The sequence below is a fragment of the Hippocampus comes genome, unplaced genomic scaffold (genome assembly GCF_001891065.2).
Source record: "Hippocampus comes isolate QL1 unplaced genomic scaffold, H_comes_QL1_v1.1 scaffold84, whole genome shotgun sequence".
Taxonomy (NCBI): Eukaryota; Metazoa; Chordata; class Actinopteri; order Syngnathiformes; family Syngnathidae; genus Hippocampus; species Hippocampus comes.
In genome coordinates this window covers 139,794-151,373 of record NW_017805144.1, presented here as the reverse complement: position 1 = coordinate 151,373, position 11,580 = coordinate 139,794, and the positions used below count along the sequence as shown (strand labels likewise).

Sequence of the window (11,580 nt, the reverse complement as noted above, 5' to 3'; positions counted from 1 at the left end):
TAGTTGTGTGTGTGTGTGTATAGATATGTGTGTGTGTGTGTGTGTGTGTGTGTGTGTGTGTGTGTGTGTGTGTGTGTGTTTACATCTGATATCAAATTTGCTACAGTAAAAAACCCCCTGTTGTGAAAAATTTCTTGCCGCAAACATGATTCGTTGTAGAGGAGTTTCACTGTAGATGTGTCATAGTGGAAAACATTAGAAAGGGGGACCTGACTCCCCACTTTGCAGCTGTAATAGCTTCCACACTTCTAAGCGTGTCTGAGGCACTTGATGTTCATGTAGATCAGGGGTGCTCATTTCGTCCGATCGCGATCGACCGGTAGATCGCGGACTGGTCCCCAAGTTGATCGCAACCATTTGTGTGTCTTTGTGCATGTTCGTAATATATTTTTTGTGTTAGTGTACACTGCACCCAAATCCTCCTATCAGTCTTGTTTTCACAAAAAAAAAGTATTTAAAAAAATGAAATAAAATAAAGCAGGTAAATCTTTAACCTATGGTGGCGCGTGACCTGCATCACCGGTAGTTGTTAGTGCTCAGCAGTCTGCAATTGCAGCTTGTGATCAGATCTGTTGCGCTATATCTTTTATCGTTATCATTATTCTCATATTCTCATTCGGAGTTTGCTTCGTGTACAATTCACCAACGGCACGGGTAAAGAATAGGAATCAAGAGGGCCGAGGGAAGCACTTTAAAACGTTACGTGTGAGCTACGATAGTTAACAGGCTGCAAAAGTGCGTCGCATGACTCCGTGTCAGGCTGTTGCTCATCATGGCGTGTGTGTGTGTATGTGCGTGCGCGTGTGCGGTAACGGGTCGATGGCGGGAGGTTGGTTGATCGAAACTATGGTCCAAAAAGTTTGGGCACCTCTGATGTAGATGAACATTAAAGAGGTCAAAGTTCCATTCTTCAACACCAAACTCATTTATGCTGTAATAGCAACGATTCTTACTAAAACGGTTTTCAGAAAGCTGGAAGCATCTCAAAAAACGCCGTATTCCAAATCATAATGCATAGTGGCTCAAGCTTTATTTATTTTTCTTCAGGCAAATTTTTGCATGTTTGTTTTCCTGTATATTTACTTTGTAGGTCGGTGATGTAAATGCCAGAGAGATTTTCTATTGAGCCGAATGGACAGTTCTGTTGCAAAACGGGGAAAGCAAGTCAAATTCTCCATATGACAACCATATATCCATCTACCCATTTTCTGAACCGCTTCATCCTCACAAGGGTCGCGGGGGGAGAGTGCTGGAGCCTATCACAGCTGTCTTCGGGCAGTTGGCGGGGACACCCTGAAACGGTTGTCAGCCAATCGCAGGGCACACAGAGACGAACAACCATCTGCGCTCACACTCACACCTAGGGACAATTTTGAGTGTTCAATTAGCCTGTCATGTATGTTTTTGGAAAGTGGGAGGTAACCGAAGTACCTGGAGAAAACCCACACAGTCCCGGGGAGGACATGCAAACTCCACGTAGGAAGGCCGGAGCCGGGATCGAACCTACGACCTCTGCACTGTGAGGTCATCGCGCTAACCACTCGATCACCGGGCCACCCACCACTCCACTCTATATATGTCATGATTCGGTTTGGGACCAACAGGTGGCACTGTAGGGCTCTCCCTGCAGCTGCACACCTGTTGGTCATTAGGTAATTAGTGGCTTCAAAAGGACTCCCACCCCGAACAATCATTGTCGGGTCATTGTTGCTCTTTGCCACTGTCATGTTTGTTTGTTGCTGTTGCTTTGTGCTACTGTCATGTTTGTTTCAGTCAGGTTTTGGTCATTGTTATGTTTTATCTTCGGTCATGTGTTTTGTTTGATACTTTGGACTTTATTTGCTTTGGATTTAGTTTTCTCTGTTTTAATACAATTCTTCAAGTACACCGTGCTCCTCCCTCCTGCCTGCATTTTGGGTCCAACACCACTGGAGCCGCGTCTACGGTGGGCCGAGCCCCGTCCGCGTCCACTTTGAGCCGAGGCTCGTCACGTGTCTGTTCGAGCTGAGTCACATTCACGTCAACGACGAGCCATGCCACGTCCACGCCCACGTCAGGCCGAGCCCCTGTACACGTCCGGCTGTCCCATGTACACTGTTACGTCGAGCTCCGTCCACGTCAGGCCACGCCCAGCCAAAGGATTGCCGTCGCTTTTGTTCCTGTTCCCTGGCGAGGCGAAGGATCGCCGTCGCTTTTGTTCCTGTTCCCTGGCGAGGCGAAGGATCGCCGTCGCTTCTGGTTCCTGTTCTCCGGCGAGGCGAAGGTCGCCGTCGCTTTTGTTATTGTTCTCCGGCGAGGCGAAGGTCGCCGTCGCTTTTAGTTCCCGGTCCCCGGCGAGGCAAGCCTTTGGACAACTTTGGGACGTCTGGGATCCGTCCCTTGAGGGAGGGGTACTGTCATGATTCAGTTTGGGACCAACAGGTGGCACTGTAGGGCTCTCCCTGCAGCTGCACACCTGTTGGTCATTAGGTAATTAGTGGCTTTAAAAGGACTCCCAGCCCGAACAATCATTGTCGGGTCATTGTTGCTTTTTGCTGCTGTCATGTTTGTTTGTCAGTCATGTTTCGGTCATGTTTTTGTTATTGATAGTTTTGAGCTTCAGTCATGGTTTTTGGTTGATACTTTGGACTTTGTTTGTTTAGGATTTAGTTTTCTGTGTTTTATCAATACACTTCTTCAAATACACCCTGCTCCTCCCTCCTGCCTGCTTTTTGGGTCCACCACCACCTCGCAGCGTGACAATATATGATCAGTACACCTACTTGAAATACTCCCAAATGTTATTGCACTGTTAAGAACTGAGCTACTATGACCCACCAAAAAATCTTTGAGTTATTTCTTTTTTTTGTGAGTTTTACAGGTTTGATTTATTTTAATTTATTTCTTTTTGATCATTACATTGCTTACCTATTAGAAGGCAAAGGTCAATAAGGTTTCCTTACTTGACAGGTTCCCAAGATTCCCTTTCAAAGCCTCTGTGAATGGACTGAGCGATGGAGGACTCCATCAGGTCCACGTAACGCACCACCAGGGGGGCATAAAGGTCTTGCAGGTGTTTGTGGAACCGCCCATTGCAAAGGTTATCTGTTTAGAAAAAAATGATGACTGTGAATGTTCATGCATATGGAGTCAGTCTATGATAGGTGAGCATAAGTCATCATTTGTGACATTTTGAGTGTACATCAAAAACATTCAATCGTTACTGCGTTAAATGAACAATTTGGGAATATATTCTAAAACTTGTGAAAAAATTGGTTCAGAAAGAAAAAAACTTGTCAGTGGAGGTTGGTAATGTGACTTTTGCACCTCTTCTCACAGGTGTGACACAGTCGAGGCAGTATGTGTCAGGTCGGAGATGTCAGAATACTTCTTAATCAGAACCAATCACACACACACAGTCCCCCCTGTCTCTGCCAGCTTCCAACTGGGAAAAAGGCAACACTGACAAAGACCGCAGGAGATAAAATGGAGGCCAGTGTGTGCTAAAGTGATGGCTCACGGCTCCATGCAGCGTGCTTGCTTTTCCTCTCCGTCGCTCTCTCTTTGTTTTTCTCTCCCCCTCTGAGCATGTATGTGTTTGTGTGTATTGGCATTGGAGTCAAGGTCAGCGATACACAGTAGGTGCAATGTTTGTTGTGTTCCGTGAGTGCCACTTTCCCAATTAGCCACTTCAGCGGCTGTTGTCCACTTGGATGTGTTGTGGCCAGGAGTGTGTTTGCAGGGCTCGCCGCGACCCAAACGCGACTGCTTTAGTCCTCATTAACTCCTCGAATAGCAACCAGATTTGGGCGGCTGGCTGGTACTCAGGCTATTTACTGCTGCATAAGTGCATCGCTGAGGGGCACCGGATCAGATGACCTTCTGCAGAATGTAAACCTGCATCAAGATAGAGTTCGAGTAGAGAGAGTATTTACGTGGGCAACAGATATTGTCTGTCTTTGGCTGTATTTCAGAGATTATTTACTGTGCCTGATGTCTTAATGAACAATTTTTTCGACAACTTGCAAATAAGAAATTTAATTCATGATCTTTCATGTTGTCAATGACCTTTAAAAGTGCTACACTTTTTGTTAGTGACCGTTAAAAAAAACAGAGTGGACTTCTTTTTTTTTAATGACTTGTAATTACTGGTACAAGAATTGTTTGCTATGTCCTCCTGTATATTATTTCAATTGACATCTTCAGTGTTCCAAAGTGAGGCCCTTTTGAGGCACTACCAAATGAGCAGATTTGCAAGGAATGAGTGGATTACAATCTGACTTCTCCTTGACTCCCGGTTGACTAAAAGAAAAGGGGGAACATTCCCCAGGGACAAATTGCACCCAATTGGTTGAGTTGGAATTGTTAAGAGCAAAGTGTATCCTTTACAGGACCACAGACAGCGCCGCAGTGCTCCCTCGGGCAAGAATGCAGTTCATTATAGAGATTGCAGGCCTGCAGCAACCAAAGTCAAGATCATTATCTTCGGTCAAACACACACACGTGTGAATGAATACACAATCGTCAGCACACGTACAATATACATGTGGTTCACCCACATAAGTATTGATAATTTTAGATGCCGTTATCGACACAAACCAGTGCCAGAAACATCACATCAAGCTCCAACAAAAATGGCAAATGAGATGCATATTCTGTAAACATGTTTTCCTCAAGAAAAGCAGCACCAGACGACCATTGTTTTGATGAACTTGTCTCAATAATAGGCAAAAATAATCAGTGTTAAAGCTATGATAAGTGAAATGTTCTTTTGTTGAATGCAGTTGATTTAATTGTTCGGGGAATTGATCGAGTAGTACTGTCATGAAAACAATTTTGCAATTTTAAATCCATCCACCCATTTTTTTTTGTATGACTTGTCCTCATTGGAGTCGTGGGTGAGGTGGAGCCTATCCTAGCTGACAATGGGTGAGAGGAGCGTTACAACCTGGACAGGTCAAGGGCAAATCGCAGGGCACAAGCACAGTAAAAGCAACGGAAGCACGGAGCAATGGAATTCTTACTTTGCTAGTCTCCCTCCACTTCTACAAAGAATTTAAAAGATAAAAAGGGGGGGTTGTATATAATCTGTACAATTTAAAAATGATGACATTTAAAATAAAAAAAGGACAGTCCATCCGCGTTTGGCAGTGGCAATAATTTAGTTGGCGCAAAAGGAAAAAAAAATATATAAGGCACAGACTATTGGCAAGTATTGCAGGTTGCAGAGGTATTACACAGTGTAAGCGTTCAAATGTGCAAGATTACAAAAGTAAAAGGTTGCACAATGTGCTTGACAGATTGTGATGTCATTTGTTGAGCAGTCTGCTAGTGTGTGGGTAGAAGCTATTTTTTTTTGGGCTCGTTTCACTTCGTGTGATTCCTGTAGCGTTTGCCAGATGGGAGAAGCTTGTACATTGTGTGTTGGAGATGTGGACTGTCTTTGTGGGACAGCTGTCATATATGTGGCGCAGTGGTGTGAAGGCTACATCACAGATGTTTAGAGATTTTTTTAATGACATTCTGGCGGGCGTTCCTGTTCTGCATGGTACAGTTTGAAAGTTTTCTTCCTGCAGACCTTTGCATACCTCAGCTGACAATACTGTTCGTATAATCTCCCTGCATCTGTATGAGGCGAGTGCGTCAAAGTGGGCGTTAGAACTCGTTCAGTGAATCTGGCAGTGTGTTGTTGCTGCTCCTGGTCCTGATGGTGTTGCGCCACTGTAGGAGGTGTGTGATGTGATGAGGCTTTGCTCTTTGGAGTCAGGGGTGTTGTACTTTCCCTCCAGGTTCAGCCTGAATGGTCTCTTAGCTTGTCTGATGGATCTACGTGGTCGTATTGCAATTTTTTGTGGACATCACTATCACCAGAGGCGAATGCAGCGGAGCGTGCAAATGGCATGGGCCATAAATCACAGGCCAGGTGTTTGATTTCAACAGATATCGCAGCACTTGGTAGCGGCAATGCTGTTGATGCATGTGCTGATGTAATCCGTGACAGCTGAGAATGAGAGATACTCCTCAGATACTACATTCAGACCAAACATGAGGTGAGCGTTTTTGGTGGTGAAATCCCATATATACTGTAGTCAATGCAGTTCTTGCAGTCGAGCACGGATGTGTGCATAGCGGATTTAACTTTTGTTACACATCACCTCGCAGCAGCCAAAACGCTTTGGCAATGTACGATGTCACACACAGCGTCGTGTACAGTTAGTTTTTGAGTCAAGATTCTACAACAATGGAAGCAAACTTTATCATCGCTGTCTGTAGCTAGCCGGAGCTCAACAACGCAGCCATCAATTAGTACAGGACAGAGATCAAAGAGAGCAGGCTTGGAGAATGGTGAGCAAGGAAGTTGGCATGTCCGATAAATGTATTTACCAGTATTGACTGCAGGAGAAAAGGAGTGGCTCGGCTGCAGTCCTAGGAAAGAAATGGAAGTACTCTGCAATGCTATCTCTTCTTGACCTGTTGAAATGCTCTAGTTGTCTGTCAAGCAAAGCTCCCTCCCCTTCTCTGGTGTTCGCAAATGAAGCCGCCGTGTCTGGTACAAAGTACCGCAGTCAAACTGCAGTAAGCAAAACAAGGCGGAATGCTCATCTCACGTTTGGTCTGAACCTAGCATAAGACTTCAGAGCAGCCCTCACTCTTCAATGAAAGACATTCCAATTTGGAGTGTTAATGCAGTCTTGGAGTACAAGATCAGTCTCTTCATTCCAAACACTTACTGTTTTCTTTGCTGGAGAGTGAGTTTGAGGAGCTGCCTGAAGGAACACCAATATGTGGTCACATTGTCCAAAATGGGGCCGAGGCACAGCATTAAATGTATCCTTCAACATCCTATGAACTTGGTCCAGTGTGTTAGTTAACTATGTTGAAATCTTTACATGCTGCTGGTATTTTGGGAGAACAGTTCTGAGGTAACAATGGTTGAAATCTTGCTCTGCAATAAATAAGCAGGAGCATAAACAAAAGAAGAACAAGCAAACTCCACACAGGAAGGAAGCCTTCTTGTGTGATTGTCATGAGCTAACTACCTGTCACGGTGCCGTACATTTTAGATCAACATAATACATGGAAATAATTTATTTATACATAATACATGCATTTAGTGTATTTTCTGCACTATAAGTTGCTTCGAATTATAAGGTACATCTCCAATGAATGGCCTATTTTAAAACTGTATATATATCATATTAGGGTGCACTGTATTATAAGTCCCATAGAAGCTACAACAGTGGCTGCAGTTGCGCTATGCATCCACTAGATCATGCTAAGCTAAAGGGAATACAAAACAATACAATACAGCTTTATTTATTTAGGGCCTTCACAACCAATAAAGAAACCCATGAGAACTGGTCACAAACACGGGCATGAAACATAAATACAAATGGCATTACAAAACAATAAATGAAAGGCAAAGTTATGAAGACAACTGATTCAACAAAAAGGCACACAAATCTCCTGGGCTCACATCCACAAGGGGCTAAATATCTTTAGAAGTCTTACTTGTCTCCTTCTTCCTTCATTTAGTCAGTAGTTAACTATGCTTTTGGTATTATCTTTGTGAGCTCTGGCTGCGCAGAGCTCACAAAGTAGTTTGCTGTCGGAGTGTGTCATGGCGAATGCACATGTCAATTAGTGTCGGGCAGAACCCTTTTAGGTAACAATTGGTTCCTGCTAATAACCACCAGGAGATGGCATAGGTACACAAACAGGGAAACAATTCAAGGAGAAATATAAAGAGATGACTCACAATTCTAAGATCCATTTCCTTTGGACACAATATACTAACCCCCTATTCTTATTTTGATCAAACACTCCTGTCTTAAAAAATGAATCATGGGGTGTTTCAGAGATGCTGAATTATTAGAACACCTCCCCATATAAAGAATCAGCAGCACCACAAATTTGATGCTTCAAATTAATCACCATCCCACAAAGCACACTTAATTAAACGTTCAACATCCTAATGCTGAAGAAGGCTATGCTTTTACACTGCTTTCATTTGATATAAAAGAACCAAAAAAACTTGCAGTCAAACCAATTATATATTTTTGTAATTTTTGAAAGACTGCCAGACAGTGGCCTGCAATGAAGGCGTAACTGCAATGTATTTTAAATGATGGCTATAATGTAATGCTCATGTTATTGTATCGAGTGTACTGTATGTCCAATGTTTACGCATTCACACAGAAAAAAGATAAGCTAAAACTGCGTAAAAACAAATTTTTATTTGGACCCACTAGATTTGGAAATAGTTGCCGATGAAGGATATAAAATGAAAACATTTTATATCCTTGAGTAACCATTTTTAAGTGTGCATAAATTCTATCATATCGATCCTTATTTTTTTCAAAATGTGAAGTGTAGCACTAGGTAAGTGGCTAATCTCATTTCCCCTGGCCCAACTCACAGTCAATCCTCAGGAAGTCGTTGAGTAGCTGAAAGAGGGGGAAACTGTCCCAGCTGTCAGGCGGCTGCACCTCAAGAGCTGCATCCATGTCAGTCGAGTAGAGACACAGGAAGGTCTCGGCGTGCTCCACCATCAGGTCTGACCACCAGGCAAAGGCCTTCAGATAGAGTCGAGGAGACGAGTGAGACTCAACACAAGTCAACTTTATTTATACAGCACTTTAAAAACAACTACAGCTGCATACAAAGTGCTGTACGAAAAGGAATAATCTGACAGATAAAAACAACTGCCGCTAAAACAATAAATGAATAACATACACAAGTGTGAGTGTGTGTGTGTGTCTGTGTATATGTGTGTGTGTCTGTGTATGTGTGTGTGTGTGTATATATATATATATATATATATATATACACGCACACACACACACACACACACACACACACACACACACACACACACACACACACACACATACACAGTATCTGTGCAAACACACTTCTTAGTTGCATTTCCTGTGAATATTTTAAAATAATCTGAAGCAAAAAAATGCTGTGCTTGGACACGGAGGAGGCAGCAGCTCCTTGACAAACATGATATGGAGCTGCAGTACTTAAACCATTACTCACAGCTCCTTCATCAAATCACCCAGAAAAAAAAAAAAAAACAGCCCGTTGAGTTGTGCCACACTTGCTGTACATCCCCATGGAAGGATCACAGTGGAGGCATGATCAAGGGTCGGGTTGCTGTCAAGCACTTCACAAACATTCACTTTCCTGAATGCGCACTGACTCGTTACTCTTTAAACAACACCCTGAGGAGCTGAAATTTGTGGTCATTCACATCAAGTATCAATGCAGTAATTTTTCCATCAGCTTGAAGGTGGCGGTATGCACTACCTTTGAGAGTTAGCTCTGAACGATTGAAAATGGAATACTTTATTAAGAAGGAACATATATATTCTGTAACACGGAGTGCCCATTTAGAGCAACAATAAAATGGTAGTCGATGCTGAAATGCGAGGATGCTAATCTGTTCAAGTGGGTGTTGTGAGGTGGCTGGTGCAGCATTTTAATCATGGTATTTGTTGGCAAACAATATTGATGCCCGCTGACGTTTTTTCACCTCTGCAAGGAGCTTTTCCACTTCAAACATGATACCCCCACCGTTTACAACAGCAAAAGTAAACATAATAGTCCAACACTGAGTCAGATGTTTACACATTTGTTTTTCTTTGCTTCTATATCAGTCATTCAAATGTGTACATGACACAGTTTTTGCGCTGCATTGTGGGATCAGTAGTTTGTGTGTCATCAGTCATTCAAAAAAAGTATATTGGTGTTTCCCAGAATGCTTGGCTGTAGTTACAATTATCAACTTTGAAAATGTTATCATGCCATGTTATTTTGTACAGGCATGATATATTTAAAGTGGTGTCATTTTGAGTTGTCTACAAGTGAATTGTTGCGATATTTAGTGGGGGTGAATACGGCTCTCTAAGTTGAAATGTTCATGCTCTGAATGACAATTTGTTCTGTTGCAGCTTTGCAGTAACATATTAATGCACGTCAGATAAAGGCTTGATTTACCTCGAAGCAATGGGCATCTCATATGATTATACCTCACAAGCATACTGGATACACGATTCATTGGATAGCTCATGATAGCTTAATGAAAGATGGGCGACTTGAACGAAGCGGAGAAGGGCGAGATGCGATAACATGGCTCTGTTGGAATGCTACAACTCAAGCAACCCTAGTCAGAGTGGTTACATGCAGAGAATGTGGGATGAATGGTTACATCGAAACCCACAGACCACGAAACAACTAGTAGCTCAGTGTTCCAACATCCACAAACTTGAGATTGATGAGGTACAACACAGATTCCATGGTGAAGGGCCCCAGGTTGCCAGATCAGAGGAGGAGGTTATACCAGAGATTGGGAGGCCAGCCCCGATCAATGAAATGCTGAGCGAGGCAGCAACTGACCTGAAAGCTAAGATCATGGCGAGAATGAAGGCTGGGCAAAGAAGAAACCGATTACAACGGAAATGTGAAGTACCACCTGAAAGTCTCATGGAAAGTGTGAATGCAGCACTGAGGGCGATCCCTACTGTAATGATCACGGAAACCAATGAGCTGATATACGCTTCAGCATCATTGATCCTAGAAATGCTTGGCTATAAGAGCAACCATGGGAGCCATGAGATACGTTACCCACCATGGAAAAGACGGTTGGAGAATCAGATCAAGGCGGCTCGGAAAGATGTGAGTCAACTGACGGAGACCCAGAGAGGTGTGATGAAAAGGCCACATACATGGATCACTGAATGCTTGGAGTTGTATAAGGTGAACAGGACCCTAAGAGCCTTCGTTGTGAACCGATGACAAGCCACTTATCCAAGTGTGCATCAAATGTGGCATATACCAAGGTGATGCTCTCTCTCCCCACTGCTGTCCTGCTGTGCTGAAGCCCCTAAGACAAGTAATCGCCAAGACTGGCTATGGATACCGCCTCAGAAATGGAGCTACGATCAGTCACCTCCTCGACATGGATGACACAAAACTGTATGCTAAGAGCGAAAGGGACATAGACTCCCTGATCCACACAACCAGGATCTACAGCAGTGACATCGGGATGTCATCCAGGCTTGTGAAATCCAGTCGGATGGTGACTAAGAGAAGCAAGGTAGTCCACACTGAAGGGGTCTCACTACCTGAAGGAACAATAGCAAACACTGAGGACAGCTACAAATACCTCGGTATACCACAAGCCAATGGCAACCTCAAACTGGCAAAAGGAAAGCAGCTACGACCAAAAACCTCCAGCGGGTGAGGCAAGTCCTAAGAAGCCAGCTCAATGGCAAGAATAAGATCCGAGCAAGAAACAGCTATGCCCTGCCAGTGATCAGATACCCTGCAGGAATAATCAGGTGGCCAAAGGAAGAGATTCAGACCACAGACGTAAAGACCTATGTTAAGACCCGAAAGCTCCTAACCATGCATGGAGGGTTCCATCCCAAATCCAGCACCCTGAGACTGTACGCAAGCCGAAAGGAAGGAGGCCGGGCACTAGTGAGTGTGAGAGCCACTGTCCAGGATGAAACATCCAAGCTCCATGAATACATCAAGGAGAAGGCTCCAACGGATGACGTACTCAGAGAATGTCTCAGACAAAGGAGAACG

At 43.7% G+C, this 11,580-nt stretch overlaps 1 protein-coding gene across 24 annotated transcripts in view; it reads right to left on the bottom strand.

The window, feature by feature from the left end:
• cadpsa (Ca2+-dependent activator protein for secretion a) overlaps window positions 1-11,580 on the bottom strand; it is a 174,684-nt gene that overhangs the window by 70,353 nt on the left and 92,751 nt on the right. For all 24 annotated transcript variants that reach the window (XM_019867663.1, XM_019867660.1, XM_019867665.1 and 21 more), the window contains 2 exons: window positions 8,399-8,555; window positions 2,943-3,084 (listed from right to left, as the gene is read on the bottom strand). In XM_019867663.1, the coding sequence (XP_019723222.1) occupies window positions 2,943-3,084; window positions 8,399-8,555 (299 nt within the window). The remainder of the gene's footprint in view (window positions 1-2,942; window positions 3,085-8,398; window positions 8,556-11,580) is intronic.